At 34.9% G+C, this 27801-nt stretch overlaps 1 protein-coding gene across 2 annotated transcripts; it reads left to right on the top strand.

Annotated features, from left to right (window-relative positions):
• Positions 1-27464, top strand: IMP4 (Ribosomal RNA processing Brix domain protein). Of its 2 annotated transcripts, none has more exons than XM_028241371.2 (9): positions 1-310; positions 442-525; positions 2401-2510; positions 2627-2677; positions 13879-14022; positions 14122-14211; positions 14705-14811; positions 23874-23958; positions 27194-27464. In XM_028241371.2, the coding sequence occupies exons 1-9, from the start codon at positions 199-201 to the stop codon at positions 27290-27292; spliced, it is 882 nt and encodes a 293-aa protein (XP_028097172.2). In that variant the 5' UTR covers positions 1-198; the 3' UTR covers positions 27293-27464. The 2 variants fall into 2 exon arrangements, 1 of the variants encoding a protein (XP_028097172.2); XR_014361645.1 differs by having other exon boundaries at positions 7-310; positions 23826-23958.
• Positions 27465-27801: the final 337 nt, after the last annotated feature.

Genomic DNA, 27801 nt, shown 5'->3' with positions numbered 1-27801 from the left:
AGTGCAGAGGCTACACCAAATCTGCCATTTGTAATTTAGCGATGCGTGTATCATGCGTGCTCTGGCTGCTCGAATCTCCAGCATCGCTTCCGTATTAAAAACCTAAAAACCCTAAACCCTAAACCCTAATTTGATCCCCTCCGCCTGCGACGCTGCTACTAGTTCTCTTTCTCTCTCTCATAGCAGGTAGTTGAAGATATGTTGCGAAGGAACGTAAGGTTGAGGAGAGAGTACCTGTACAGGAAGAGTTTGGAAGGCAAAGAGCGTTTGCTCTACGAGAAGAAGCGAAAGATCAAAGAAGCCCTTGACGGTAACTCTACGGCTACTCTACTCATTCCATTCACACACACACACACACTCTTTTTTCTTGTTCTTCTTATTCTAATTAACTATTAAATTAATTAATTCAATCGAAAATTTCTCTTGTTTGTTTTTATACAGAGGGAAAACCAATCCCTACTGAGCTCAGAAACGAAGAGGCCGCCCTTCGCCAAGAAATCGACCTCGAGGACCAAAACACTGCCAGTATGCTTCTTCTCCTTTTCTCTCAGACTCTCTCATCTCATATATATACATATATTATGCCAATATGTGTATGCTGCTCGGATTGGAATTAAATAGATTTTTATTTTTTGATTTTTGTTAAGCTGGCAAGAGGGTAAATCATAGCCTCCCAAATCAAGTAAAACATGTCCCAAGATATTTCACTTTGTTTGCTTGAGTTTTTAAAATAAAAAAAAAAACTAGTACTTAATTTGGTACTCATTATTTTAGTATGTCTTCCATTTTTTGATGCGAAAATAACTTTTATAAATTTAAAAATATTTTTTTGTTGTTTATTTTGGTTGTAATAGTTTATTTTTTAAAAATAAAAAAATAATTTCTGAAAACTCAATTAAACAAAGTGTTTTTTTAGATTGGGAAAGACACAATGATATTTTGTGCATAAGAAAGAAATGAAATATTTGTAGCATACTGTAGATCTTAATTGATGTTATAAAAATTTTATTCACTTCAAGTGATTAGGACAACCACTACCACCTCCAATTTTATCCATGCCTGCACGGTGACCATTAAAATTTAAGAGCCTAATAATATGAAAGATTTCTAAAGTTGAAAAAAATAGAGATTTTAGCTGCTAAAAATATAACGAAGATAATTAGTTAATTGGTAAATCAAATAGCTGTCCTTCGAATTTTCGACATGCAGGCTTTGATGTTTGTGTATATGTGAATTGACTACATTGATCATGTTTGTGTATTTGTACTTTAGTTTCTATGGATGTGGAAGGATGTGGGCTTATGAAAAATAGGCTTACTTTTTTAGAGGTTTATGTCGGAGAAGGGCCTAAGATCCTTTGATTAGATTGAAGTTAGTAAAGGTAAATTAGTTTGTAACTGTTTAAATTGGACAAACATGATTAGAATGTCTCCCTTGTGTTCTATCTATATATAATCGTTTTCATTTGTAAATGTGTGAAGAGAATAAGTACGTAAAGAATGAACTGAAGTTGCAATTTGAAGGAATCACAAATTTCAATGTTTAAGACAAAAAGTTGTCAAGCTTGTTTTTGCGGCATTGATCTTCTTTGCCCATTTAATGATGAATGAAAGTTTAACTAATCTTCATACAAAGTAAGCAACTAAGCATGTAAAGCCACAAACGCCTTCTCTTTTTGTTTGTGTGTGAGTTTAGGTTCATCATAAACTACGATGCAGTGTTTGAAGCGCGTATTTAAGAATATAGGTGAGTGTCAATGTCTGGACTATCTGTTTACTGAGAGCTTCACATTGCAGTGTAAGCCTCAGATCACTTTTAAGCTGCACAGCTTTTACTAGGGATTATTATTTGGAAACTCATCTTAGGGTGAAATGCAAGGTTTAAATCTCCAAAAATAAGATTCTATTAAATGTTTTTCGTGGTTAGTCTGTGATGGAATTAGTGCAGTACCCAACATTACCTTCCAGACTTCCAGTGAAAATCACATAAAGCCAATTTGAAGTTGCTCTAATGCCAAAAGTTGATTGCAGACTGATAGGATGAGATTTAAAATGATATTTGGACTCCATTGGCGTCGTTGTACTGGTTCTTTTAATACATAATGATGAAGTACAATCATATGAACAATGTGTGCATACTAGAGACAAATGGACATACCCTCAACTTCCTTGGTTCATTGATTTTTTTACTTTGGTAAGAGTCTATTTACATGTGCTTACCATAAGGCCATGTGTTATGGATTCTGATGTCGGTTTTTGTGTCAAAATCAATTTGGAGTTTGATTTACTATAGCTATTGGCCATCTGCAGTTAGTGATTTTGCTATTGATTTGGATATTTTTTTCTTTTCTTTTTGTACACATGAAAGTTAAGTAAATCTGGTTTCTTTGCTTGAATCTAGTTCCAAGGACACATATCGATGATGAGTATGCTAATGCATCAGAAAAGAATCCTAAAATTTTGTTAACCACCTCCCGCAATCCAAGTGCTCCTCTTACACAGTTTGTAAAGGTTGGTTCAGTCTAATTTGCCCAATATTTTGTTTGCCCAGTCTACACATTTTGTTGTCTTTTTATGCACGTGCAGTTTAGTTACATCAAATTGTTATCAAACGAAACTTTTTGCAGGAATTAAAGATTGTATTTCCTAATGCACAGAGGATGAATCGTGGTGGTCAGGTCAGCTTATTGTTGATTTCATTTTATTTATAATTTTCCTATATAATTTAGGGCGTGATTGCTCATAGTACCACCATAAGCTCAAATAAATTCTTAACATTTTTTTTTGTATTTTTTGAAATTTATTTGTCTATACTTGGTTTCAATAAAGTTTTTTTTTTTTTTATAGTTTTTTTATGTTTTTAACTTAAGCCTGCCTGCTCAACTGATAAAGTTATTTTGCCCTACATTTCCCCCCCTGAATATTTAAGTGCAATGTAAATTACAAAATTTTGATTTATGACTATTGTTTCTGAAAATGATATTTGTAGTTAAGAGTGCTAACATAACCTCTAGTGAAAGAACTAATTCTGCATATAGAGTTATGTAGATTAATTGGTTAATAAGTGATGTATGAACATAAACCAAGTCCAATATGGGATCACCTTGCACCACCCGGTTTGCATATTTGACCACTACTTGTAAGGATCCTTATAGTTATTTCTCGGTGGTTATATAATAGTTTTTGTACCATTTGTTGTGCTTACTTAGGGCTTTTCATTTATTTGTTTGTTAATCTATTCTTTATTTATTTATTTGATTATTACCTATGTACCAAATTTGAATGATTGTGTGGAGGTTCCACTGAAAAAGGCTCCCCAGGAAGGAGATTGTTGTGCAAGATGCCATGGATAATAGGGCAAAAAATGATATTCCTGTTGCTAGCACAAACATGTCTAATGCTTTAATGTGCTTCACTTGTGGCTCTCCATGCTTGAAGGTGAAGATAAGATTGAAAATTCTATCACTTCTCGAGAGAAAATTCGCAACTTGAAGTTGGCCTGGGAGAGAGGAGGTATCAAGATTGCTTAACTACCTTATCCTCGAGTTGTGGAGGATGTTTTATTTTGGTCTAGTGTCACAGTCTGAATCTTTTAGCTACGTAGCAGAATAATTTTTTGCTCATGGGGTGCTTGAACTCCACCTAGTCTAAGCCCACCTAACTCTTTCAAACATATGAGTGTTGAGTCTTTCACTCATCTTTACATATGTAGGTCCAAACTTATCTAGCAAGAACAATTCCTTTGAAAGAAATCTCGCACTTTAAATGCCACTTGAAGACATGCTTGTCCCAGGTTGCATGTCTATACGGCTAATAGGTTGCTTCACCACACCGAGCTCACCTATGAGCAAGGCATGCTTGTCCCACCGAAGGATCAAATGTCAAGGCATCTCGTGCCATCAGTGCCAATCAGAAGTGTTGCCCACAACTAAGCTACTTGAGGTTGCCTAACCATGTGCTAGCATAGGCCCCCAACCTTTGAGACAAGCTTCCATTGCATTTATGGTCTTTGTTGTGCACTTCTTGAATATCACAGGGCCCTCCTTTACCCCACACTATACTGAGGGTTGCTTGTGCGACCACATCATACTCGTTCATGCTTGTATGCTCTTATACACCAAGGGGCATTGCACGGCCAAGGCGTTGCACTTGCGTGTTGCATGAGCAAGGCAACTGTGGTCTGTAGCCCCCACCGATAGCATACCCTCCCAAAAGCTATGCACAAGGTGCCTGGCATTATGATAGGGCTGCATGCCTGTAACAACCCCAAATGATTGACATATGATAACTCTGATTAATCCTTCTCAATTCAATAATCATTATTCTCCAATCATCATTATACAGGTCAAATATCTATGTTTCACGACATATAGGAGATTTACAAAAGGAATCCACATGCAGTTTCATATTCAATCTCCTATAAGGTATGAATCTATAGCATGTAAGATAGATAATATAAAGGAACAATTATAAAATAAGCTCCTTGGGCCACAAGTTCCAAGGTTTGAGCTTGGTTACAAGTAAATGGTTTACAAACCCATACATGTAAGCCCTTGGCCTAGCAAAAATAGAACAACTAAACAAAAGAGTCTTGCGCTCTCAAAACATCCACTCGCCTTCACGGAAGCGAAATCACCACATCCTTTTTTGCACAAATCCACTAGAGGTGAGCACAAAACCTAATAGAAAATCTTAATAAAGTATATATGTTTTAATCAGTCTAATAATATGGATGCAATGATATGTCATTCTCCAAAACCATGGGTTTTATTCTTTAAAAATCTCATGCCATGCTCTTTTCGAAAACATAACATCTCAACGAAATCAAAAATACTAATATGGGGTGGTAAATACGACTCAGTTAATCCCTAGTCTGGTGTCTGCAAGTAGACATACCAAGTACTACCAAGGCCACTTTACCGGTTCTTAACCAGAAAGAAATTTGGAACCTACCGTGCAGGTTTTTGGATTTTTACCAAGAACCTCAAGCCAACTTAACAAATACCAAACTACACTCCTATCTAGACTTACCAACGTATTTACCCCAAAACATTTCAAGTTCAAAGGTTGTCTCATAACCATAACTGGATTTTTTCAAAATCATAGCTTTAATAAAACATTATTCAAAAGATATGCAATGAATGAAAATGGAGTGCAAATTTAATATATTCTCAATAAGCAATCCCCAAAATTAACAACATTCTCTCAATGTTAACACAATGTTCAACATTTCTTAAAATCATTGCAATTACCGATATTTCTCAAATATCATCCAACAATGTATATGTGACACGTGACAATATTCCATATTCACAATCAATTTAAAAACATAATTTAAACATATTTCCATCATGCTATTCTTGGCAATCTTTCACTAACAATTTCATCCATCTCATGGACGCCTCAACAATATATATAACATATGAAAGTTCATCATCTCTTTCCACTAAATCCTAACATATAAGAGTTTTCACAAAAATCAACCTTCCCCAATTCCCTCGATCTAGGTTTTCTTCCGAAAACAGCTTCTCTCATTTTCAAGAGGTACTTCCCTCAATGGACTCCCAAGAGTCTTATAAGTTCACAAAGCAAGTTAATTTGTGTAAAAAAAAAATTACGAGAGAAGCCCCCTTTTCAACATTTCAAAAGTTACAATACAAATCCTAAGCTTCCAACACAATGATCTCATTAATAGTAAGTCAAGACATGCTAAAATCATATATACAACTTAAAGACTCCCTACCTCAAGTTTGGATGGGAAGGGTGAGAAAAGCCCTAAGATTTTGTCGGTGTCGAAAGTTTATCTCCTCCACTGCACAAGTTGTAGCCCTTGGTGAGGTCTCCAAAAAGTTCCAAAGCACTAGGGTCAAAATCCTAATGGGTTTGGAGAAATCAAGGAATAAATGAGGTTTGGTGAGAGTGAATGAAGAGACAAGTGTGTTTTAGAGAGATAGAGAAGTGAAAAGAATGAGATAGAGAAGTGAAAAGAATGAGATAGATTTAGACTAAGGGAAAGGAAAAGAGAAAAATTTTAGACATAAAACACTCCCGCATTTGCGCGCCTTTTGCCGCACGTGTGACGTGCTCTCTTCGCACATGCGGGCCCCATGGCTGCACATGTGGTTTCCAACACAAAGGCCAAACCAAACTTCGAGGAAAAATCCGCACGTGCGACACAACCATTTCCGTACGTGCAGCACCTTTCCGCAGTGCCCTCCGCACTTGCCTTTAAAGCAGAAGCAAACCTTTGAGATTCAACCCTTATTGAACGTGCGACACCTCCTTCGCACGTGCGGCTCACACCCTTGCACGTGCAGTTTTGTTTATCGTTCTTGATTCGCAAGTTTTGTCATGATTTCTCCAAAAACGGGCCCGACTCCGCACCCAAAACAAGAAAAACTCAACTCTGTGAACAAATTAGGTTATCAACACGAGGAAGTTTTCGAGAGTGGTGAATTCACACAACCAATGAGGCCTCAGATTGAAATCAAAAATCCGAAATTATGAAATTAAAGGAAGAATAAAACGGGTGACATACCCGGCACATTGCAATGCCATTCAAAGATTTTCACGAGTAGTAGCGTTGCCATCGAACTGCTAGCCTCTAGCTATAGGACCCCCATGAGCGTGGTTGAACCCAAGCACATGTCCGTCAGTTGGCACACAAGGCTTTGTTGGTGCCTTGATAACCCATTCAGTCTAAGGACACCCCTAAGATGATATAATGCTGGGCATAGTGGTGTGTATCCCAAACCTTGCACCTGGGAGGAATGTGCAGTGTTAACACTCATGGCCCTTGATGACACCGTCCTTGAAATTCCCAAACCCACATGGAGACCTTAGACATGCCTCATGGATGCTAAAGGTCTGCCCCCAGGTTCCCTTGGGGTTGTCTATTTCAAGCCCACTTCGTGCAGCGAGGCAGGTAGTAGCACACCATACCCCCTTACAATAGCATTTTGAGCCATTTGTTGATGGACATGAGGAAACATTGACCATGTTTGAGGAGTCATAATAATTTTTTAAGGCCTTGTTTGGCATATACTAAAAAATTCAAAAAGTCAAAAAGTCACTATCCTATTTAAGTCACATCACTTCTCTACCACATCACTTCAAACCCAATCCATACCCAACACATATTTCATAAAAAGTCAAAAAGTACACTTATTTAGAACATTCCAAACCACCCCTAAGTTTCACAATTATTGAAAAATCCTAATCTTTAAAAGTGGGAAACTACACATCCTCATGAGTTGCTAGTGAAAAATCTCATGCCAAAACTTCATCATTTGAGCCCCTGAATCGTATGTCAAAGATTCGCCAAAACTTGCCCCACCAGGTTGCTTGACGTGCATTGGCATGCATGCTTGGGCGGGTGAGCACATGGGGCATTGGGTGTGTTGTGTGACATGCACACCTCTAATTGGAGCCATCCTCTAGGCTATGTTGGGGTGTCAAACCACTGACTTGGAATTTTGATACCACACTTGTGGGTACTTCTGAAGGCTTTGATTGAGCATTCCAAAGGTTACCACATATGCAACAGGTCACAACGTTGGCCTTGGATTATTGAACATGTTGCAGTTTTAAGTATTCAAAACTCAAACAAAAGGTTTAAACGATAGCTTGTGATTATAAAAAAAATTCATTAAAAAAATGTAAAATTTTAGTTGGTATTCGAGATGTAAAAAACAAAAAGTACTTTGCAGTAAGAAAGAAAGATAATAAGTTTCTTAATAATGTTTGTTTTATTTTCTTCTCTCTATGTCTCCTCTTTTCATTTATAGTTTCTCATATTTTTAATAAATTTAATATTTACCTTTATTCTCAAATAAAGTTTTTTTTATTTTTTTATTTTATTTTTTTTATTTTTAACAAAAAAGAGTCAAAGAAAAATGAGCTTGTTAAATATTTTTAATAGGTGTTGAACCAAATCATTGTTTTGCCATGTTTTTGTCCTAATTTTGGGTGGTTTAATGGCTCCGCCCCTTGAGAGTAAGCATAGAAAGACTCACTTGTTGATTTTCAAATCTCAATCGAAGTGATTCAAAGTGTTCTAAATACTGGTCTTGAATCTTTAGGCAAACCTGGTTGCAGGGTAATTGTGATGTGGCAAAACATGCCAAAATCAATTATCTCTAGACAAATTAATATTATAGGTGTAGGTAAGTGGGGTTAGAGGTGGTCGGTGGTTGACCTTTGAGAAGATGGCGGGCACTTAAATGGCTTGAGATCACTAGAGGTTGAGAGGAGGAAGGCCAAGGCAGGCTTAGAGATAGAGAGGTTGGCAGCGAAGGACTTTGAACACTTGTGTATGATGATGTTAGTGTCTTAGTGTAGGTGTGTCTTTCTACTGTACACATGATATGTTATATAAGCCCTGGAGCATTGGAGCCCAAGCAACACAGTGGACACAGGTGGCTGGCTTTTTCCAACTCCACTGGAGGTTGATATCAACCCTACTGCCATCTGTGGTTCAGGCTCAAGTTTGACTCAAGTAACTCTCAACAATAGAGTTTGATCGAGATCATCCAAAATAAGGAGATAATATTATCCATCAATAATAAAATACATATTCAATGGAATCAACTACGATAAAGACAATCTCTGGGTCTACTACTAACTAAAACCATATAGCCAAGGGTCAATAATCCTTTCCTTCGGTCAAAGTTATGATGGTATTGTTACTCAAATAGCGGCTCAATGATGATGCTGGCAGATTTGGGGACCATTTATCATTCCCAATGGAAGGGACATATTCACACAATGCCCAAAAGTGTGACTTTCATTCTCACACAAAGGCCAAGGGTAGGGCATGCTCTTCCACATAAAGCCCAGGTTTAGGGCACTAGCAAGGATATCAAAGCATGAATCTCAGATCACATTTAAGAAATGTTCTTGTTCCAATAATTATAATTTTTGACTCAAAAGTCAATTTCATGCATAAAAACAATTCATAGTCGATAAGGACCCAAGTTACATACTCATTTATTAGTTTAGTTTTTAGTTTATATCTATATATATAAGAATTGCATTGCTATAGAAGGCTCGCTTTCCCCCCTGTTTTGCCCCTTAGATTCCAAAGGAATGGTAAATGTTCAGCGGCCATTAGCTTAGTACAAAGGGTGCTATGTATGAATTTACTAAAATGTGTGAAATGCCTAGAGAAAGTGCAAGCTTGATATATAATTACCATTTATATTTTACAATTTTACAACCTTACCTATAATACCTGTTTTAATTTCTTTATATCTGTGGGGTTGATTTTGGTTTACCATCGCTTTGACTTTTTGTTAAATCTTTATTTTATTTTATTGGGAAATTTGAAAATCATTGTATGTTTTCAAAAACAATTTCAAAATAGTGGTATACTTTACCAACTTTAATTATTAGAGGTATAAACTTTTCTATGAATTTGTAAATATTTTGTGAAATGACCACTGCTTTGCAGTTTTTCCTATTTTATTTGAGATTTATAAAGAAAAAAAAAATGGAGCTTCTCCAATGAAATGATAAAAAAAAGATATAGATGGTATATAAGGTAAAACATACATTTTAATATAAAAGAGATGATAACATCATTTTTTTCCATTCGTATGATTAATGAATTTATGATGAAAATGGACTCAAGTGTTATAGGAATTAAAAACTTTAGGGAACCCAGTGTGATTATGTCAAACTTATGGGATTCACTATATTTCCTTCAAATTTCAAGGAGGTCAGTGTAATTTACCCAAAAAATAATGTTATTGGCAAAAATTAACATCAAGGCCAATTTGGAACTCTCCAAAGGCTAGATAAACATTATGTTATATTTTAAAATTACTAAGTTTTGTGCCAAATTTGATACAAGATTTAGCTATAACAAAAAATTTGACAATATTTTTGTTTTTGCATCTCATGATGAAACCCGTAAATAGCATTTCTATTTGATATTTTGTGTGAAAAATAGAAGCAATTACAATTGCACCGTTACACCAATATTGCTATAGTATTGCATTTGTCAAAATAGTTGGATTTTATATAGTGAGTATGTAATAAATAAAAAAAATGACACTTATCATGTCACATTATTGTAGGTCAAACTAAAAATTTAGGGCAAATTACAAAAAATAAAAAAAAACACCACAGGATTTGAGCCATTTAATAAAATAAATCCTGAGTTTTTAATTTGTCAATATAAATCTTATACTTTGGATTTATTTTCAATCAAAACTATTTGCCTATTTTTGTTAAGTAAAAATTGATGGATTAAGGGATATTTTAGTCATTAAACTCATGAAAAAGCTTATTTTAGACATTTTATATATACGTACATTGAGTTTAATGAGTAAAGTACTCTTTTTTTTAATCAATTTTACTTAATGAAAATAGGCAAATGGTTTAGATTGAAAACAAATCCAAAGATTAGGGTTTGAATTTAAAAAATTAAATACTCAAGATTTATTTTGTTAGAACCCTCAAACTCTAGGATTTTTTTTATTTTATTTATAATTTCTCCAAAAATTTATTGTTAAAAATATCAATTATTTTTCAATCATAATTATTTATTGTGATGTATACCTTAAAAGGTCCGTGCCTTGCACGGGTGTTTCTTACTAGTAATTCCATATACTCAGCTTAAGCACACCACACCTGAATCGAGGTCTCAACTTGATGTTTGTGTGGAGCTGAAGTGGGTGTGTAGTACTTGCAGAACCTATCAGAAGCCACCCCATGACACATGATTACTTAAAACTTATTATTGCTCACTCAATTCATGAAAAAATATGTTTGAGCTTAATCCCCACCTAAAACTATGTTCCTAACCACTTCCCAATAAGTAGAGCACCGTTTAATCCACTTAAAACGCATGTTACTAAATAATGAAATGAATATTCAAACTAGCTAATTTAAGAAATACTGGGCAACATATTTGGACTTTATAGTACAACTAAAATGAAGCAAAGCTGTTAAACATTTCTTCCACTGGTTAAAAAGGTCAAAGTTTTTCATCAATACAACATTTAAACAATATTGAGCCATCCAAGATTTAGGAGGACTTGCGTATATGTCCTAATAGTTGGACTTTGTCCAATGGGTCATGTGATAATTAAAAGCATTTTTCATTAAACACTATTAAAAAATGTCACGAATTGTTAATTTTCAGCGACATAAAATTTGTCACAAAAAAAAATCACCAATTATAAAGTTATTAATTTTCAGCCTTCAGCGACAATTTGAAAAATTTGTTACAGAAAAACATCACTAATTGTAAGTTTTAGCAACATTTAATAAAAAACGTAGCAAAAAAAGTCGCTAATTGTAAATTTTTAGCGATGTATGCAAAAATAGTCACAATTTTTTTTTTAGTGACGATTTATTAGGACTAACTTTCAATAGCACTTAATGGGAATTAAGTCCAACTATTTGGACCTATTAGTAATTTATCCCAAGATATTTATTGTTGAGCTTAAGTTATAATTTTAGTACCTAAGAACATCAATTTTCAGCATATATAATATAATCCAGCACTTAATCACAACCCTATAGATGTTACAATAATTTCCAGCACCTAGACACAATATTTCGGCTACCATGTAGGATTTTCAATTGGTAAAAATGAGTATTTCAGCTTCTAATCATGAGTTCTAGTATCTGAATTATAATTCAGCAACTAGTCAATTTATTTAAGCTTTTAGGCACCAAACTCAGCACTAAGAAAAACCGTTTGAGCATTTAAATACTATTTTGCTTAAAATATAATTATGGTATTAATAAATACTCCCTCCGTCCCAAAATATTAGTCCCTTAGTCCTTTTTCAAAAATCAAGAACTAAAATATTATGAATTTTCTATTTTGCCATTTTTTTTAATTCATTAACATTTATATGCACAAAAAGTATAATTATGACAATTGATGTTCCCAAAAAAAAATACACTATTTTGATTTTAAATCAAAAGGTAGTTTTCAAAATTTAATATTTTTGAAATGTAATAATTGTATTACCAAAAAAAGTTAGATTCCGTAAAAAGGATTAATATTTTGGGACGGAGGGAGTATTAGAGTTAGAATGTAAAAATATGTAAAACTATGATTGGGGAGAGAGAGAGAGAGAGAGAGAGGAGAAGAAGAAGAGAAGAATACATTATATTGAATATATAAACCTAAAACCATTAGCAGATATTTATAAAACACATCACCTCACAATATGATCATAATACCCTCAACTTAACACAAAAATAACATATAACATATAACTATTCTAACAATTAGCTTTGGTGGACACTTGCCTATTTGTTTTTAACTTCACCTAGTATAGGAAATGTATCATATTCTAATATTGTGAATAGGACTTTTAGGTAATTAACCCATTAAAATATTCATGGATTGACTCAAAGTCCCAAACTAAAGGCAAAGGGCCCCAAAAAGACAAAAAAAAAAAAAAAAAATCTCAGCAACTAAAGAAACAAAGGAGGGTCCACTGTCTATTTGTGCTTTGCTCTTAAACAATAGAGAGAAATCTTGTCGGAGCCCTAACTTTCCTATAACTAAACTTTTCTGATTATTGTCATTTATGCAAATCTATCCCAACAAAAAGTCAAACAAATTGCAAACTTGGTTTTTTAAAGATTTTCATTTACGGAAAATAAAATATTTTTAGTCTTTAGATTTTTCATTTGAGATTTGTGATTTTTATATTTTATTTACTGATTTACAATTTTTCCATTCGATATTGTTTATAATTTCAGATTTCATCTTCATAATGAAGAACATGAAGTTATTTATTTATTTATTTTTAAACCGGATTTTACTAAACTATGAAGAAACAAAATGAGATATTATCTTTTTTAAGTCTGAGTAATGATTTGTTGAGATTTTAGTCTAGGTAACTAAATTTAAGTAATTATATTCAACAAATGTTTTGTGCATATTAGAAAAAAATAAATTTTTTTGAGTAATTATTACTCCATCATTATTTTTTTAGGGTGTGAGATATAAAGGGCCCCAAACTTGAAGGTTCCCTTTGGGCCCCAAAAAGTTGTGGGCCGGCCCTGCTTATGTATGTATCAATGTGGTTGTTTGGGATGTTCTTAAAAACTAGCTTTTTGGCTAAATAAGTCAAAAAGTTAGAAAGCTTGTTTGTCATCAACTAAAAAACCCACTCAACTTCCCAAACACGTAAGCTTTTTGTAGATTCTACAAAAAAAGTCAAAAAAGCCAAAAAACTACAAAAAAGCAAAACCCAACTAGTAATTTCATATTTAGCTTAATAGTTCGTTTAAACCAACTAGTTAATGAGGATAAAGCATGGTTTTATTTCCAATATGATAGTGCTATAGTCTTTCATAAACAATATAGAAATCTCAATTGGAAAAAATGGATCTAAGCTATGTTACCGAAAATGCTAATACTCTAGTGAATTACGTATTAGTGCACATGTTCCGAAACATGGTACACTTTTGTTCCAAAACAGTAAATTTAGTGATCCAAGGTGTTCCCAAAAGTTTTTTCTAACATACTTCCTTAAATGTTACTTTAGGAGGAAAAAAAATCAAATATAATGAACTAAAATTTAAGATGAGTTAAGTTTTGACAAGACAAAAACATTAACAATGAAAAGAAGAAAAAAAAAACATTTTATTGGATGCATAATAGTTAAAAGAAAATTATTTTAGTACCTTAAATTCTTAAGTATAATATATACTAGTTTACCCTTATCGTACCACATTTTAGAGCATGTGGCGTATCACGTTTCCGTTTCCGTTCCACATACCGGAACAATCCATGTTCCAGTAACATAGGATCTAAGAAAAATGTAAGAAAACTGAAGCTTAAACAGTTTTTGAACAAATTTTTGAAATGATGTTTATATATTTCTTTTTTCTTTATTTGCAGGTTATTTCTGAAATTATTGAAACTTGTCGTGCACATGATTTCACGGATGTAGTGTTTGTTCATGAGCATCGTGGTGTACCAGATGGTATAATTATAAGCCATTTACCTTTTGGTCCAACTGCTTACTTTGCATTACTCAATGTGGTAAGTAGTTCTACTCCCTTTAGTGGCCATTAATTCTTGTTTTTCTCTTTATGCCTCTTGGATTTGGTTACAGTATTATGATCTGTTACTTTCCTATAGGTTACAAGACATGACATTAAGGACAAAAAAGCCATGGGAACAATGCCCGAGGCTTACCCACATTTGATTCTTAACAATTTCTCAACCAAGGTACAATTGTACAGGTCTTTTTCAGTCGGAAATGTTTGACTTTCATCTGAGATAGCCAATAGACATTTAAATGGTTGTCTCATGATTTCAACAAAGATTGCAACAGTGGATGCATTTTAAGTTCAACCACATTCATGTATGCTTAGGTTGTGATTCAGTGTTTAGCAAGAATCATATCAGAGTTTCTGCACTTATGCTGTTGTATATATAACATAATGGGACACCATAGCTATTGTATGAAGAAAAATGAGTTTTACTGTTTCATACTGAGTTTGTCAGAAAATGGATAGAATATTTTTGAAAACTGGTTAAAGAATTATGGAAGTGAAAATGCATGGAACCTAGATTCTTAGGGGCCCTACCACCCTTCAAATATTTTTTTCTTTCTTACTTTTAGTTTTTGCATGAACTTTTTGTTATGTTCTGAGCTTGATTATCAACCACTAGCAATGTGTTGCCTCTGAATATTTGTGGATCTGCTGATTGCTGATAGCTCGGCCAAAGGACAGCAAACATTTTAAAGTATCTATTTCCAGTGCCCAAGCCTGATACAAAACGTATCATCACTTTTGCCAATCAGTCTGACTATATTTCTTTCAGGTTGGTTGTCTTTTGCATACTTTCACAGATGCTTCTGTTTACTGTTGAATTGATATAAAGTTTAATTTGTGAGAAAGTAAACATCCATGGATGTAATCCTCTACATTATCCATAATGAATTTGCTACTTCACTGATATTGTCCCCTTGGATCTCCAATCTGCATGTCTGCAGTGCTGCTAGTGCACTGTACCTTTATGTCTTTTCTCATTGTTTGGCGTGTTCAAGTCATACTATTTTTAGTATTCTTTTTTTGAGAACTATGGAAGAAATGGAATTTTGTCGTCTTTTCTGTTGAATTTTAATTATGCATGAAGGCACCCCTCTCAATGGAGCTGTTGGTTTTATATCAAATTTAGTTTATTCACTTCAAAACTTAATTTGTCTTAAGAGGAAAAGTTAAATTAAGATTTGATAGGTTATATTTTGATGTTATCAATTAATTATACTGGTATTCTTGACCTCTATTTGCTGTAGTGCTAATTCATCTCTTCCCAGCCATGTATGTAGTGTGTCCCATCATGGGGGACTGGGGGATCTACTGATGTAGTAGAATAAGTGCCTTAAGTGTCAAAAGTCCTTTGTCTAGTGTCATTAGTTTTTGTATTAGGTGTCCATATTAGTTGTGGCTGTTAAGTGGTCTTAGTCTATAAATAGGTGATGTCATAAGAGTCATTGTTATGAGTTTTTTTTATTAAAAGAATATACATATTGATTGGAGCAGAGCTTTGGTTTCTCTAACCCTTCATTAGGGGTTTATCCCCTAATTGGGAATTTGTTCTCTCTCTCAATTGAAATTTGATTTACATTTTGATTGCATTACCTTCATTTAGGTGAAGCATTTAACTGAAAGTTAGGTAATGACTCCCTCTAGCAACAATTTGGGGGGGTATGTGTCAGCCATGTCAAAGTAGTTAATCTGATCTCTCAATTAGGATTGAAGGGGCCAATGATTCCTGAAAACTAGGCCTGTAATGCCCAAAAGAGAGCAATCTGAAACGGCTTCATCAAAGTTGAGCAATTTAAGAAAAAATGTATTGGCGAAGAATCAACAGCGACATGACTCGTTAAATTGCATACCCACTTCAAAATCTTGCTTTTTTGGTCTTCCATTAGTTAAGCCCAGCGTCGTAGTTGCTGTTTTCTCTCCTCTTCATGTTGCTCTTGCATCTGCATTTTTTATGTGACCCACTGATGTTCTTGTCAAACAGGTTGCTTTCATTCTCAAATGCCTTTAGAAGCTTTAAGAAATTGCATCTCTCATATTATTTGTCAATCTAACTTTTAGCAAAAGCTAATAAAAGGAGAATGGTTTACCATTCTTTGAAGAGCTTCAAAGAGTGCTGGCCTTGAATGTAAACAGCATCCAAGTTCTCATCGCAGATGACTGAGAAATTTTGTAAAGCAAGATTAGTGTCATCTAACTTTGCAGTACACTCGAGGCATTGTCATCTAAATTCTCTCTGTCTCTTTACATTTTAATAGGTTTTGAACAGATAGGGAGTTTGGCACTAAATCAAATGTAATTATAGAGGGCATGTTAGGTTGTGTTTTTATTTTTTTGGTAGTACAGAAAAATTGTTTGGTGAAATGTTTCCAATTTATTTTAAAAAAAAAAAAATTCTAAAGTCACTCTTTTAAAAATTACCAAAAGTTTTTTTTCCAATTTTTGAAAAAGTATTTCTACAAAGAAATAATAATAATAATAATAATAATGAGTTTTTTCGAACTTCGATTATTTTTTATTTTTGATAATATGAAAAACAAAAATTAAGAAAACCAAAATACAACCAAACCCACCCTGAGTGTGTTATGAAATCTGATGAATAGAAAAGATAAAAAAAAATGAAATCTACTTGTTCTTTAATAGTTGACAGGAGTACCATGGCAGATCTTATAAAGCTAAACTGTGCTTTGGGAAAACAATTCTTTAAGTATTGAAGGTCAAGATTATAACCACATTATATGCTAAAAGCTTTTGAAAGTCGAATACTTCCAAAAGTTGATATTAATTTGCTAGGAGGGTAGGTAGAGAAAAGTAGAATAATTTGTGCTTATGTACGAGGTCCTTTAAATGAAAGCTCTTTTAAACCTGAAAATCTCATTTATATCTCTGAACCCCTTGTATTTTCCTTCTTTGCTGCTTTTCTAAATTACCTGTTTACTTTAGTGGGAAATTTTTTTTTTTTTTTGATATAATCATATTTGTCAAATTGGGATTTGAATCATGAATCGAAATGGCCTTGTACTGAATCGGGAATCGAATCGAATTATAAAGATTCAGTCACTTTTTGTAAATTAAAACCAACAACCAATTAGTACATGTAAGAATTTATGTATTATTGATTGATATATTGATTAATTATCTGTCTATTACAAATGGTTCCTTATATAGATGTAGGTGTAGTGGATGGTGGTGGTAGGTGAGTGTAGTAGGTGAGTGTGTGGTAGGTGATGGTAAGTGTGTGGTAGGTGATGGTAAATTTTAACAGCCCCCCGCAAACTCAAGGAGGATAGGAACTAACCAACTTGAGTTTGGAGAGAGTTACAAAACAAGAAAATACATAAAAATAAAAGAAGATAGGAGACACTGTATGGTCGTGTCAGACCGTTGGTGAAGGTGTCATAACGTTGTAGAGGACACTGTATGGGGGTGTCATGACGTGGTAGAGGACACTGTATGGTGGTGTCATAACGTGTAGAGGACACTGGATGGCGGTGTCAGACCGATGTAGAAGACAGTTTATGGGGTCATGTCGGACCGTTGTAGCAGACAATGTTGTGACAGTTGTTGTGACAGTTTACAGAGTCTTGCTGGACCCTTGTAGAAACTAACCGGAATCAATGTCGGGACAGTTTACAGAGTCTTGTCGGACCCATAAAGGAGCTAACCGGAATCAATGTCGGGACAGTTTACAGAGTTTTGTCGGACCCATGTTAAAGCTAACCGGAATCAACGTCGGGACAGTTTACAGAGTCTTGTCGGACCCTTAAAAAGTCACACCCTCAAAAGGTGTGCCCAATCTTTCAAAAGGCGTGCCATCAAAAGGCGTGCCCAATCCATAAAAAGGCGTGCCATCAAAAGGAGAGCCCAAGTCATAAAAAGATATGCCGGACATGATGGCGAGGCACGTGAGTGCCTTGGCTGGCGCGCCCGTTTGTCGTCTGGCGTCAAGTGGCGCGCGATACGCGTGGCTGCCTCGCTATTTAACCAAGGTTGATGTTGAGGCTGAGGCAGACAAAAAACTTCTGAAAATCCTCTGAAAAAACTCTTCCTTTGCTGAGAGATAAACTCTGTAATACTCTGTAACCAACCCGTCTCTGAAACACTCAGCAACATGGCCTCTTCTTCCCGTCCAGCTACCCAGAACATGGCCTCCTCGTCCCGTGGTCTGCTCACGCTCTTTCCAGAACTGAACGAGTCCACAAGAGAAATAACTGGTGCGGTGGCCAGTGAACCTCAACCAAACACCTCTGGTTTTGCTCCGTTGAACTTTCCGATGCGGTCGGTGGAGCAAAAAATGGCGGTGCAAACTGATATTGAGGCCAATCAGTATACTCTGAAGTCATGTGTGGAAACCATGACTGCGGTCACAAACTTGTCGCACCGGCTGCAGAGCAGGACAAATGAGGTGCAACAGTTAAACTCCCAGCTGGCTCTGCTCCAACGCATGTATAAGGATGCGCGAGCAGAGATAAGTGTGCTAAAGACAGAAAACAAGGAGCTGAAGCGGAAGGCCACCGTGATGTTCCGATTTGAAGGGCCACCATATGCTGTAGTGGAGGAGCAGGGAGGAGTGATCATGCCCAGTGGAGTGGGAAACATGGAGGCAACACCGTCAAGGGCCGCCCAGGACGGAGGCAAGAAGAAAAGACCTGCGGCAGAGTAGAGAAGAAAAAGCTTGCCTGTAGAGGTGGTTGTTTTGGGTGTTTTGTTTTGGTTGTTGTTGTTGTTGTTGTTGTTGTTGTTGTTGTTGTTGTTGTTGTTTTTTTTTTTTTTTTTTTTTTTTTTTTTTTTTTTTTTGTGTGTGTGTGTGTGTGTGTGTAAAATGCTGATCGGGGTTGATCCCCGGCATGAAGAAATGATAAGATTGTAAAATGTTGTTGTTGTTGTTGTTGTTGTTGTTGGTTTTTTTTTTTTTTTTTTTTTTTTTTTTTTTTTTTTAAAGAAAATGAAATAAAACAAGGGATAAAGTAAATAGATAAAAAATATTGGTAGATGGATTATATGAAAAACATCAATGTGGGAAATGAAATAAAATAAAATAAAGAGTTAAAAAAGCAGAGGTGGGGGAATCTGTGGGCTCGTATGTGAAGGTAAATAATAATAATAAAAAATATGTAGATATATAGATAGAAAATAAAAGAAAGTGGAAGAGAATGGAAACACGCTGAAAAAGGTGGAGCAAAATAAATAGATATAGATATAGATATAGATAAAGTAAAAGAAAGCAATTTATATATAGGTATATGTGTACAGATTAAAATATAGAGAGAATATATGATGATGAGGTTTTGGATGGAAAAAAATGATAAAATATTTTAAGAGATAGTGGGTGGTGGAAAAGTATGGAAAGAGTTCTGTAATTGCATTGATCGAAAGATTCCACGACCCTTTAGCTGGTAAAGTCATGATTCTGCAGTGGTGCACGTGCCACCTCTGAGTTTGAATAGGAGCTTGGCTTTAGAGACTCCATACTCGAAGCGATACAAGGATCCATTAGCAAGGAAACAGTCCAAGCAAGAGAGCACCACCCCACTGTTAGGATGTCGAAATCCACAGTTAGGAAAAATTTGGACAGGCTGATAATGGGTTCGAAGTTGAAGCAATGGGTTCGAGTCCATCGCTCGGCGTTGTACCAGTCTCTGCAAAGGAGAGATATTGAGCTTCGATCTTTGTGGGACTTCAAAAGAGAGAAAACTCCTTCGAGACCTTCGTCTGGAAATGGCGAAAACGAGTCGACTCGGACGAGTCCTTCATCCTCTCTGATCCATGTCAGCTCCAAGCTCTTCAACTGCTGTGAATGCTCCCATGGTCCCTGCTGAGGTTCTTTCTGAGTTGGCTCCTTATGTTCTGCTAGCAGAGAAGCTTGGTAGGCTTGCTGTACAGTTGGTGACGGGAGGGAAAGGAGTTAAATCCGTGAAGGTGGTTTATGGATCAGCTCGAGATCCTGATGACTTGGACACCAGGCTTCTTCGTGCCATGATCACAAAAGGCATGAAGAAGAGTGAAGGTATGTGTAGAAAATTCTAGCGGACTAGGTTGAGGTCCGGCGGGCGGCCAAGGCGAGGTTGCCGCCCGCCGGTGAAACGAAAAATATTAAATTCTTAACCTTGCTCTGATACCATGTAAGAATTTATGTATTATTGATTGATATATTGATTAATTATCTGTCTATTACAAATGGTTCCTTATATAGATGTAGGCGTAGTGGATGGTGGTGGTAGGTGAGTGTAGTAGGTGAGTGTGTGGTAGGTGATGGTAAGTGTGTGGTAGGTGATGTTTTAACAGTACACATTAGTGTGTGTTTGGGAGGGAAAAGATTAGGTACACACCTAACCTTTGGTATAGTATACAAAGTAGTTGCTCTGAAATTTGAACCAATAACCTCAAGGTTATTAGGCCAAGGTTTTACCATTGAACCAATGGTCACTTTTGTCTAAATTACTTAAAAAAAAATATATCTATACACTTGGATGTTAAATATATCTAATGAATATGAAATATTTAGACTTAAATCAATGAAAATATTATTTTGAACGATGATCACATGGTCTAATAGGTAATAAGTTAACACAAGTTCTCATGTAAAATCATCATTTCCCCTTTCCATTTTTTAGATATTGTTTATCACCTATTCTTAATAAAGAAAGTAAACAAAGACAAACTCTCAATTTTCAAGTAACAATAACTTTACAATGATATTGATATTTGGACAATAAGCATACATACCTTTCAAGTAACAATGACCCAATAATAAGAAAGAGTTAATTGGAATTTTTTATTTTAAAACTTAAAACATTTAGAAGGTATATATGCTTATTATTCAACTTGTTGAACTGTTAGGTCTAACTGAGTTTACCTATATAATATTAAACTATATTTATTTCAATAAAGTAGCAATAGATAATCCTTGGTGCAAGTTTCTTTAACTTTAATTATCTTTAGAATATATAAAAAAAAGAAAAGAAAAGATTATAGACATGTTGGGTTTGACTATATCTGGTTGGATCCTATTTAAAACTCCATGATCACCAAAATAACAATAAATCATGTATATATATATTGGTTATTTTCGTACTAAATACTATTAGAAGTTGTATTTATGTCATTTTCATTAAAGAGGAAGAAAAAAAGAATCGAAATATGTTGGATATGATAGTTTCAAGAATTGCATGAATCGTGAAAAGTAAATTGAATTGTGAATCGTGCGATTCACCTAGATTCACTCATAGATTCGTATTGATTTTGCAAAAATTACAAATCGAATTGTGACTTGTAAGATTCTGGTAACAGAGGATATAATATAGTTAATTTCTCTCTCTCACAATGAATTAGAAGAACTCATCTAGGCTGCTTTGGGCAGCATCTAGTTAAACTCTCTGAAATAGGGGTTGATTCCATTGATATATATATATATATATACATATATGAATGTTGATTACCAGGAATGTTTCCCTACCTAAAGTCCATGGGATTTTTGGAAAATTTTGAAAACTTGAGGCAAAACAAGGCACGGTTGCTCATTTCTTTGTTTTAACCTTTATCCTTAAAGAGGCCTTCCTGGTTCCATTTCTTTATCATGAGAATTTAACAATTGAACTGAGTCCAAATTCCAATAGCTGCATGCATTTTTCTTTGATCCCTACTAAAGCTCTTCGCAAAACCTATTTTGGAATCTTTTGCAAAGCTCTCTTTTCTGAAACATGACAGGGTTGTTCATTTTCTTGGACAAATATTAACCTTTATATTGACTACCTTTTGTTTACATGCTCAAGTCTGAACTTTTGATTTTGATACCTATAAGGTTAGTGTCACACACAAGTCCCAAATCATAGCTGGGGAAAAAAGGCTAGTGGCTATAGAATTTTGTGAGAAATGAATGACAAATTTTGAACTTACAATGGACGGCATTTCATAAACATCTTTTATGGCATGTTTTTTTTGGCAAGCATAGCCGTGGGATTGGATTAACAATCCAACAATGGCATAATCTGATGTTTGGTTAAGAAAATTGATGTCCTGACTAGTAGTCTATCTAGACATAGTATATCCCCCATTATAGGGAACTATTGAATCCCAAGAGGGGGTTGGGGGGTGGGGATATAAAATGGAAGGCTAAGGAGAGATTTGGACTAATTAGTTAAATTGCGAAATTGATAGGATTTTGTCAATCATGCATAATCTAGAGTCAATCCAAACATGAGATGAGATTCACGATTGAAAGGGAGTGATAATCCCAAGACCTAATAGTCCTAGGAATGCTAATCCCATCTAAACCAGTCCGTCCAAATAAACATGGCCTTAATGTTTGCAGTACTTCTTATTGCTCAAGTGTAGTGGGTTATAATATTATTACAAAAGTGTTTTGGAATTGATGGCAGTATATTCTGGATGTGATTCTGCTCTTGTAAAATTCTTTTTCTCAGCATGTGGGTAACCCTTTCCAAATTAATTTGTTTACACTAAAGATGTCATGGAAATGTACAAAAATATTATTCTAGGCACTAATACAACCAGTTCCTTAATGTGCTGATCATCTTTTAGAGATTTGGCAAGGATAAATTTATATCATCAATTGGCGGATTCATTTAACTATCACCATTTTCTCACTATGAGAGTTAGGGTTGATAACAGGTTGGTTCGGCTCGGGTTTACCCTTAGTCCGTTAGCTGGACCAACATCATTGGGGGAGAAAATTAGTCACCTGTTGCCAACTGCCATACTGTTTGAAATTGACCGAATCAAAGAACTAGGTTTGGCAGTCAATTCAGTTGATTTTGAAAATCTGCTAGAGAAAGAGAGTGGAAAAAATTTGTAAAAAATGGAATTCAAATTTCAAAACAACAAACGAACTCATTTATATATATATATATATATATACTTATAGATCTGTGTGAGAGAGAGTGAAGAGAAAATGGGGGAAGAAAGAGAGTTTCGGGGAAGTTTCTTAGGGTTTATGAGGGAGAGACGTTGAACGGCTATGGAAAAGTGGGATTATGAGAAGCAAAGATGAAGAAGAGAGATGAGATCGAGAGAGGAGAGTCTCTTATTTTTTTGGGAAGTTTCTTAGGGTTTATGAGAGAGTACATTGAATGACTACGGAAAAGTGGGAAAGTGGGACAGTTGTCTCAAACTTTGTGATCAAGTGCTAAGTGAGACAATCTGACTCACACTCAAACAGTGATAAGACTTAAAGATAATGTGTGTGTATAGCCAAGGCCAATATAAAAATGTTATATAAAGTAAAAATTTTTTTGGCTGGACCGGGTGTATGGCTCATTTACCCGTTTCCGATTGCAAACCTGCAAAACAATGCATCATAAAACCGCAGCCGACCGTCAATGTGTTCAAAACCATCCACGACATAATGGGTCGACCCAGGTTGGATGGTTTCAGCTGCTCAATGGGTTCTGTGAACAGCCCTAATGAGAATATTTCTAATTAAATGATTTTTTAACAGTAATTGTGGTAAAAGATAATTATTGAAGAACCTGTCCTAAGTTTGCAGATGCTAGTCTCTACTTCTATCCAGTAATTTAATTTTGTACACACTTTTTTGTGGTATTTTCTTTTTCTTCTTCTGGGCACCCATGTCCAAGGGAAGAAAGGCCGTTTTCTTTCTTTCGTTTCTTCCCTTTCTTTCCCATTCACTACTACGATTTTGGGCCCTGTTTGTGTATGTGTATTGTATATATATTTATTTTTAATTCGACATTTGTTGGTGTATATCATGACCTCTGTTCTTTTTTAAGCAAGTAATATACTTTTTCTTCTTGTGGATTCTGTTTACAGCCGATTTACTTTTCCATGGCTTGTTAATATTTTGTACTAAACATCCAGGCATCATGTCTATGAGAAACGTGGAGGTCCTAAATCGGTTGAGCTGAAAGAGATTGGTCCTCGGTTTGAATTACGGCTGTATCAGGTAACTTAGCCATGCAATTCAAATCACTTTGCAGCTACATTGTTTGCTATTGTGTTATGAATTCATTTTGATGTCATTTGCTGAGGGCTATGTTTTTTGAACTGATATTGGCAAGAGTTGCATGATTTTTTATTATCCTCGCCAAGCTACCTGTTTCATACACCAAGCAGCAGTGTCAGGCATGTGCATCTCCATGTTTTAATGTTGCAGTTGTCACTGTTGACAGTCAGAAGCATTTGTTTTTCCTCTCTGCATTTCTTCTATGACAATTTCAGAGCTCTTATTTCTTGCCAGAAGATCTTGACAAACCACGACTACAACCATGTTGGTTCAATCCTTCTGTAATCTAATTACTTAAGTAGTTAATATACCAAACCAAACTAAACTTTGTGTTCCACTCAAGTGGGGTAGGTTCCATGAATACTTTTTGTTTTTCTGTTATGCTCTGTCAAGGACTACCCTATCCCATGTCAGTTTGGGGTTGCCCCTCCCCGTAACATTTCCAGCTACAGAGATTATATCATTCTTCCTTACCAATGCATCTATAGGCCTTCGTTGCACATGACCAAACCATCTTACCTTGTTCTCTCTCAATTTATCTTCAATTGGTGTTACTCCTAATGATTTCAAGAATATGTTCATCTTTCTTAGTCTTGTCACACATCCATCTAAGCATTTTCATCTAAGCATTTTAGTTGCATGACATTCTGTTTTGTAAAACATTGCTAGCCTTTATAGTTTATCTATAAAATTTTCCTTTTAGTTTTGTTAGTATTTATTGATCACATAATATGCCAGATGCATTGTTACTTTGATTCTATGGATCACATCATCTCCAACCTCACCATCCTTATTAATAATTGAACCTATGTAACTATTTGTTATCTCCTGATTTTCAATCTTCATTTTTCAATTATTTCTACTTCTACTGTCACTAAAATTACATTTTGTATATTCAATTTTATTTCTACTAATTTTATACCCTTTGATTCTAGTGTTTTTTTTTTTTAAATTTTTATTTATTTATTTATTTATTTTCATATTTATAATTTAGTGTTAAATCCTTCCTTAGTTTCATTCACAAGAACAATATCATCTGTGAACAACATAGACAATGGGATATTATCCTATATGCATTTAGTTAATTCATCCATGACTATGGCAAATAGGTAAACGATTCAAAGCTGACCCTTGATACAACTCTATAGACTAGTGATAGGGAATTCATTAGTTTCTACTATAGGTGATCTGATCATACTCAACTTTGTGTCTTCTATCTTATTAATGTACCTTTTGGTTACACATCTTTTTCTCCGACACCTTCCAAAATCATATCTCTAGGCACCCTATCTTAAGTTTGTTTTAAATTTATGAAAACCATATGAATCATTCTCTCTTTGTATTTTTCTGTTAATTTTTTTAGTAAATATATCACTTCCATTGTTGAAATTGGTGATATATTGAAAATTTATTATTTATAAAAAAAGATATATTGATAATTTGATAGTGGAAAGAAAATTAATGTATTAAAATGGTCGGGATTATGTTTTTTGGAAGGGTTCCTCTGGGTTCTGATGCAGTGTATTCTCTCATAGAGGTATGAAATACTGTTGTGACTCATTTTTTAATTAGTAAATTTAACCGTGAACATGGTTTCACAAAAAGTTAAGTTCATGTAAAGATTGGGGTAAAGCTCAACTGTGATGGGTGATTCTTTTGCAATCTAGGTTGTGCGGGCATTTCTTAAGTGTCAGTGACTTCAACCTAGCTTCAACATTTCAAGTTTGGCTTCCTATGCCTGTTAAGAGAGTGCTTTATAGGTAGCATATACACCAACATGCTGAATATGCTTTTAGGAATATTCACGCAGTGTTGATGTCCAACACGACATGCCTCCATAAAAGCATCCCGTGCTTCTTTAATTGCTATCTCCTCCACGCGTGTTTCTTTCTCATTGGCTCATCAAAATATTAGTTCGTGAGAAGATTTTCTTGCCAAAACTCTAATGTTGAAAGTGGAAACTATTTTTATGATGTTTTCTAAAGATATTTTTAACATCTTTGTTTATACTTTTTTGTAGTACTATTTTTATTTATTTTTGGTAAGTGAGCTATTTCTTTGGCCCCATACCCCCGGGCGGGCTTCCCTACTATTGGATCTCGGTTTGAACAGTGTGCTATTTGAAAGAGTAAAATGTCGACACAACATAGAGAGGAAGGGAGAAAGTCTTTTCTTTTTGCAGTAAGGAATTTTTAAGTCTATTATCACATTGGATATTTTATTATCCCTTTTTTTTTTTTTTTGGTAGTCGATGGTTCGAGAAGGAAATGATGTCAAGGGGGCATCGTTCCCTTTCCTCCCTTACTCCATCACTGCCTAATCCTAGTTTTACCACATGGGTATCTTCAAAGCTGTAGTAGGCAAGCCCTTGATACAAACTCCCTTACTCAATCACTGCCTAGAGTTGCCTCCTTCTTGTTGTACCTGTTATGTTTTTTGCCGGCTCTTGGGCAAGTTTTTTATGAGATGGGCCAAAAACATATGGCTTGGTGCATCAAATGGCAACTTTCACAACATTCCATGAAAAATCCACCTTGTTTTTGGGTCTTTGAAGTATTTTATTAGTGAAAAAAACAACCCTAAACAAAGGGTGTTGAGAGGGGTGGATCATGTACATATCTTTAACCAAACATTATTTGCAACAAAGTGAGACCCCTCAAACTGTAACTAGTGTTGCCATACTTGATAGTTGAGCTTTTTCCATTGCACCTTGCAGTGTCCCCTAATAAAACACATGCATGATATTGCCGGAGCCTTTGATTGAATGTTTGTGTGATTCTTGGATATTAGATGTCACATTGGTTTAATAAACAAACTTTTCTGTGAATATTTTATTTATTTTATGAGCAAGAGATTGGTAATTCTTCATTGCAGATGAGTTCCTAAATACTAACTAGATGTTATTGTGATGAAACTTGAATGCTTTTGTACTGATTGCTCCTTGATAAGGAGTTTTGAGTGTTTTTTAATATGACGTTGCTAATATCTGAACTCTTCTCTCTCTCTCTCTCTCTCCAAGAAGATTATTTATAAAATCTTGACTTAACTACAGTTCTATCTGTTAGGCCACTGTCGTGCTCTTTGATTTGGAGACTTCCAATGTATTGTTTTTGTTTATTTCTTGGTTGAACCGCTCAGGTTGATTTTCTAATTATTGCTGCTCTTGCCATTGCAGATCAAGTTAGGAACAATGGATCAGAGTGAAGCACAAATTGAATGGGTCATCAGACCATACATGAACACATCGAAAAAACGGAAGATTCTTGGTGATTGATACCATATAAGATACTTTTCTTATATTTCATAATTTGTTTGAGGCAACTGATTGTGCTTGAGTTCATAAATGTATCCTAATTTTGTTTGTTGGTTTCATCACTATCATTAATAGCATTTCTTTGCTGGTTAGATATTTTAATGATTGATCAGGTGTTATATATTTGACAAAAGGTTGTCATGGCATGTTTAAATTCCTTGGGCTGTTTTTGGATCATGGATTTGATTAGAAATTTGTGGAGAGAAAGGAAAAGCAGAGTTAAAAGTAACAAAAATAGAAGCTAAATTTGTCTTATCTCTTTGCTTTTTGTTTTTCTTCACAAAATTCTACTCAAATCTGAGATTCAAACAGTCTCAGTTGTCGAGGAAATATGATTTCCATCCCTAATCAGAATGACTATCTTTGCTCAACTGTCCTGTTTGGTCTGCATCATGATAATGGGGCATCATATTTAGTCTCATTATAATTAAAACTCCAAATTTCTTACAGTTTTGCTTATGCTGTGTTTG

The sequence above is a fragment of the Camellia sinensis genome, chromosome 2, assembly GCF_055761805.1.
Source record: "Camellia sinensis isolate YWXY chromosome 2, ASM5576180v1, whole genome shotgun sequence".
NCBI classification, from domain to species: domain Eukaryota; kingdom Viridiplantae; phylum Streptophyta; class Magnoliopsida; order Ericales; family Theaceae; genus Camellia; species Camellia sinensis.
This window is presented reverse-complemented; position numbering and strand designations above follow the sequence as displayed.